The 6,000-nt window shown below is 37.0% G+C and overlaps 1 protein-coding gene across 13 annotated transcripts in view; it reads left to right on the forward strand.

The window, feature by feature from the left end:
* The window catches only part of ABLIM2 (actin binding LIM protein family member 2), a 130,054-nt gene extending 125,435 nt beyond the window's left edge, over positions 1 to 4,619 (forward strand). For all 13 annotated transcript variants that reach the window (XR_015287458.1, XR_015287459.1, XM_086891144.1 and 10 more), the window contains one exon: positions 2,871 to 4,619. Coding sequence is in view for 11 of the 13 variants with exons in the window: in XM_086891144.1 (XP_086747270.1) it covers positions 2,871 to 2,984 (114 nt within the window). In the remaining 2 variants the exon portion in view is untranslated. The remainder of the gene's footprint in view (positions 1 to 2,870) is intronic.
* The last annotated feature ends 1,381 nt before the right edge of the window (positions 4,620 to 6,000 follow it).

Genomic DNA, 6,000 nt, shown 5'->3' on the forward strand with positions numbered 1-6,000 from the left:
CTTGGCCTTGTATAGCATAGCTTCACACATATTCTTTCATACCTCAAGATGAATATCTTCATACTCCCTGCTCCTAGTTTTCAATTTCCCTTCTTTTATTTGACTAATGAGAGAAGGTAACACTTCAGTTAAGACAAATTAATATTCCAATAGCTGAGAAGAAAGATGAATCAGTCCAGGATTTCTTACTGGTTCATTTTTTATGCCTTTAGGTTTGGGGACAGCTCTAGGTTTTAAAGCTATAAGGAATGCTGTTAGCAAAGTCCCAACCATAGTGCAGGGCAAATTTAGCATCACAGATACACAGAAAAGTGTGACCATAAACTTGTCACACTGGTGTATTCCTCTGGTGTTTAGACCCTTCAAATACTTGTAGATATTATCATATTTTACCTTAGTCATCATTTGGCTGAGCTTAGACATACTTAGGCCTTTTAGTCTTTCCTCATAAATCAAACTGTAACCCATGATTACTTCCATTGCTTTTATCTGAAGCCAGTTTGATGACATCTTTCTGGGACCAAGGTTTTATTCCAAATTTGAAGACAGAACTGAAGTCATTGCTGCTTCTAGGGTCAGTCCCAAATCTAGATCCCATGGTGCTTAAGAACGATACGGTGAAAGCTTCTAAGATGCAGGGGCAATAGCAGGAAATATGTTACACTGGGGACAGACTGGCCTTCTCAGAAAGAGTTCAGACCAAAGGGAAAATGTTCCCTTCTACCAGAATTATTTTTGCATGTGGATAAAGCATTGATGGAGTAAGAAACTGCTATTATGGAAGTCAGTTTGTTAGTCCTTGAGATGGCATATGTGGAAGAAAATTAAAAGCAAAGAAACTCTCTAATTGAATGGATGTGGAAATAAGTGAGCTTATGCTTCCCCCATCTCAGTCACTTTGATCCTGGGCTGGAAACTAACAATTGCTTTCTGACCAGGCAGCACCAAATGAGACCTTTTGTGAGGAGGAAAAAAATGGTGCTGTTATAAAACAAAACTTAGGCGTAAGAAATAGAAAATGAGTGTATGCAAAGAATGAAGGTGGTGTCATCTGGGCACAGGCAGAGGAGCACAGTGCACAACTAATTCGTTCTGGCTTGGATAGCTGTATGTGGATCAAAAGCTCACTAAGCCTGAGGGCAAAGCAAAAGGATAAATGGCAAAGTACAGCATTGGAGAGGGAAGGGGGAATTGGCCAGATTGTACTGAGATGGGTGGCAAGCTTCATTAGGAGGGGAAGATGTAGCAAATGTTTGGCACCCTGGAGGAAAGGGGTGATTTAGAGCTCATTGGGTTTTCCTCCATTGACCTTCAGTACTGGAACAGATCTGATGGGCTTCTAATACATGGTGTAAATTGCCTCAGGAAAAGAAAAATAGTGAAAACATAGTCCTTTTAAAGTTTTATGTAATTTTCTATGGTTTTGGAAGATTGGCAAGGTAGCTTTACCTGTAAAGTTTTCTAGGCTTTCTCATTTTCTCTTTGAGTAAGAACTACAGTTTGCCACTGCTTTCTCCTGAGTGAGGAGATGTCTCAAGTCTTATCCACAACCTAGAAAGTAAAATAAAATAAAATATTGCACACTTTGCTCATCCAGACTTCTTTTGCAATCCTACAGCCTACAGACATGTCCTTTGCTGTGGAAAGTTGCTAATGTTAAACTTACTGGCATTTGTCCACTGGATTACCAGGAAAATATTCTTAAAAAACCAATGCAGAGAGAAGTTACTTTTTCTTTCTGAACCCAATAGAATTAAATTCTGTCAGTGAGAGATTGTTTCTAAAATACGTTGTCAGATGTTGCTCTGATTTTCATGCGAAAAATTATCTCCTTTGCTAAATATGCATGGTGTGTTTGTTCCATGCTATGAGCAGCGCTCATGGTGGGCTGCTGTCATTTGTCAAATGAAAAGTGAAGGCTCAGTTCCAAGATCTTGGTCACTGTTGTTTTGAATATGTGGAATCTCAAGAGGAAAAAACCCCAAGGCTGGCTGTCCTTAAAAAACAAGGACCCGTGATAATCTTTCAAACTTATTATATGTAATGACTTCTTACAAACAATTTCTTTAGTTTTCTTGAGTAAATGGCATTACAAAGATGAAGTCTTTGTTAGTAAATGGAAAGTGAAATTTTACTTCGAAATTCGTTCACATATTTACTTTTTTTGTCTTTTCTGTGTGGATACTAATAGTTGCTAGGGAACTGTTATCCTACCTCCTTCCAATTCTTAATGTTGGATTTCTTCTCTTTTTATCTTTTTTTTTTTTTTTTTTTTTTTTAATATTAAAGCATGAAAACATCAAATAGAAGCATATTTCTTGACATTTAAAAACCCCTTTATCCAGCCTTAACCTCTGACTAGAGTCCCTCCCCATGGATAAGCACACTTCAGATTTCAGAATTTAGCAGTAGGCTCTCTCCTTTGTTACAAGGCTCTCTACTTTGTTACTATTAGTGGACCCATGTGGTGTCCACTTCTCTCATTAAAGTTCAAGGCAAAACAAATCCAACTGTAAAATTATATTGTTATCAATCTCTTTAAAGTTCTGGAATAACTTAAATTTGTCTCAGTGTGCTCTGTCATCAGGCACCCTGGATAAACATACTTTTTCCCAAAAAACATAGTTTCTGCTCAGTTAGAACTTTATAGAAAAGATTACTTTTTTTCAAGTTATTACTGCCATCAATAATTTCATTTCCCAGCTACTCTGAGCTCATTTGGTTTCAGTGCAGCCTTTTCCAGAAACAATTCTGGAATTTAAGTGCAAACCCTAATATGCATTGTTTTGTGGTGTGTTTTAAAACTTAGAGCAGAAATATTCCTGTGCACAGACAAGCTTAATGATATCTTCTGTATTTTCATTTTCAAGAGGCATTTGTCCCCTGAAGAGTTCCAGGAAGTCTTCAAAATGAGTATTGAGGAATTTGATCGTCTGGCACTTTGGAAGCGGAATGACCTGAAGAAAAAGGCCCTGCTTTTCTAAACCCTCCTGGATAAAATATGTGCTTAATCAAAACAAAAATAGTCTTGCCAGAACTATCACATGCACTTGCTGTTGAACCATTGTCCAGCTTCATTGTGTTAGTATGTGTCAGGGAAACAAGACAGATTAGATGGTAATGTGTTGGGATACAGAGAATTTGCTAATCTTGCATTTCCAGCTGGTTTTGTCAGTAACTCCTGGTCCTACCCAGTTTACAGTGTGCAAAAAAATCTAGCTTTAAATTTATTGTTGCTTGCATTTGTTGCTTGATGCAAATGGAAATTCTGATAGGAAGAGAAAAAAGTGTAGCTGTACACAGGAAATGCATCCAACATTTTGCTCCATTCAGTTTTATAACGTAATTTTTACAAAATCAAGTAAGTAATTGTTATAGAAATTTTCCAGCTGGGGATCAGATGCTACTAAAAATATGGTAGAAGCCAAAGAAAAGCATATCCGCAAGCAATTGTTGCAATCGTTTATCTGTGGTACTTTTTAAGAATGAAAGCAGAAATATGGAAGCACCTTAATTCTACTTCTTATATTTAAACACAGCGTACTCTTTAAAAGATCATATTTGTCTAGAAGGTAACTAGCTATCTTTAATTACAACATCAGAGTTTTTATTTTATTAAGAATATATTGTGACATAAAACAGTTATAATTACTAAAATGTATACAGACCTACTAAGATTTAGTCCCATTCATCAGGAAAGCTGAAGCCTTATACAAAACTGGTTTAAGAGTGTATTGTGCCAGTTGACTGTGTTTTCCTTCTAGTTTGGGGTGTTTGAAGAATGGGTTTTTTTACATTTCATGCTGATAAAATACCATGTAATCTTAATTACTATGTAGATAGATACATCTATCTATAAAAGAATTATTTTCATTAATATATGTCCGAAGTGAAGGCATTCTTACTTTCTCAACTTTCCAGCTTTACACAGTAAGCCATGAGAGCTGTGATGGCATTTGGTAGATGTGGAAATGGAACAGTTCAGCATAAAATGTAACAAAAAAAGCTTGGTGTGCTTTATCAATAATACAGACAATTAGAATCAAATACATAAAACCCTCATGCATTTTTATTTGCATGTTTCTGTACAAACCAATTTGAAAAAAAACAAACTATGTGATACTGGTGCAGTACCTTGAAACTATCTTAAATAACAAGTAAAGCTAACAAAATCTAAGCATTTAAGTGTTAGACCTTAATATCTCTTCCAGCTGAAAGACTGTATTAAATTTAATAGTTTCATTTGGTCAGAGGTATGGTTGCTGACAAAGAATGTTTTAAAGTGAGTTGCTAGTTTTGTGTGATACTAAATGAGCATTACAAAAAGTACATTTTTCAGCCATGTGTCAGTATTTGCATTTTTACGGCCTTGGATGTTTGTACTCACCTCCTACTTCACTGTCTTTTTGCATTTCCTTAAGGTAACTGGTTAATATATGCACTACAACACACTGTTTCAACTGACCCAGCATTGGAAAAATCATAGCATTGAACATGCCTTCTTCCAACTAACTTTCAAAGTCCATGCTGTTGGAAATAAATATTTTCTCATGACCTAAATGTTTTGTCTGATGATACAAATGTTTAAAAAAATTCATTAAAACAAAGACGTAACTCAATGACTTTGCTAATGTGTGTATAATTTTTTATACCGTATTGCTGCTCTGGATAGAGTCTTCCCATGATAATAATGTAAATAATATCTCCTTTGCATTAAATTTGCTCACTGAGGAGAGCATTGAGTGTACCTCTGAATGTCAAGTTACTGTAAAGTTGGTCGTGATTTAAACAATCCATCGAGCAACTGTCACATCTCACCAAACAAAAGTTGCTTCACGGGTGATGTACAGAACCATCAGCCTGTGTAGAGAACCCTTAGGCAGTTTCAAATGAGAATCCTGATCACATGTAGACCACATCCATAATGCTCTTCAACCTCAGAGTAGTGTTATGTCACATGTTTGTGTTATTTCACAAAATAACACAACCTCCTGTGTTATTTTGTGAAAACTGGCACCCCATTGAAATGTGCCAATCCTAAATGTGACCAGCAGGGTCCATTGCAACTACAAAAACCTAAACCCAGGGGAACAATTGGCTGGAGAGCTATTATGAGGAAGTTTGATGTTGGTGGTGACCACTCTTCTCATCCATGCACTCCTGGGACATCACATTGATTACAGGCATCTTCTCAGTGAATAAGGAAATCACAGGTTGATCAAAGAAATCCATGTATCAGTGCCAATCAGGTTCAGTATGGATTTTCATAAATAATTTGAAAATTTCTTAACCACAACAGCTTTTGTACCAGTGTAGGATTCAACCTATGCTGTTAAGGAAAAAGAGCATTACTGAGCACCACAGGCACTCAAGAGCTCTATGCTGCTCTACTGTTTTGTGCACCAGCAGAAGTGTGGCTGATGACAAGTGAGGGTGGTGAGCTCATGTGGGCTGTTTGACCTGTTTACACTGTCTTGAGACAGTTCATCTGTTATAATGCCAAGCCTTTAAAGTGTCTCTTGGAGGTCCTCGTCCTACCTGAGCTAAATTAGGTACAACTCTCATTTTAAATACCCCATCTAGACTTTCTAGCTGACAAGCATCAGTTCTTCTCACAGTGCCCAACTCTGTGAGGAGTTGTACCCCTTCTTCTTTCTATATTTGCTGGCAAATTCCTTTGTCATTCTGTGCTTCCTTTTATGGTCAGTGAAGAGAAAAAAAAGCTCTTCATTCACATCCTAGCGTTCCAAATGTGAGATAAATTGCCCCTATCATATTCCTGTCCACTGAATATAAAGAAAGGCAATCCCTCTGCAGAAGTACACATTGCAGGCTATCTAACCTTGGATGAAATTAATTCTATGCCTACAGTCTATTAGGGGAAATAAGCCAGTTTTTACCAAGTTGGTGGAATACCAGTCTTGAAACCACCAGCAGTTCCTAGACCATGTTACCAAATCACTTTCAAGCAATCAGGAAAGTACTTTGAGTTGCACAGAT

The sequence above is a fragment of the Cyanistes caeruleus genome, chromosome 5, assembly GCF_971803275.1.
Source record: "Cyanistes caeruleus chromosome 5, bCyaCae1.hap1.1, whole genome shotgun sequence".
Lineage (NCBI taxonomy): Eukaryota > Metazoa > Chordata > Aves > Passeriformes > Paridae > Cyanistes > Cyanistes caeruleus.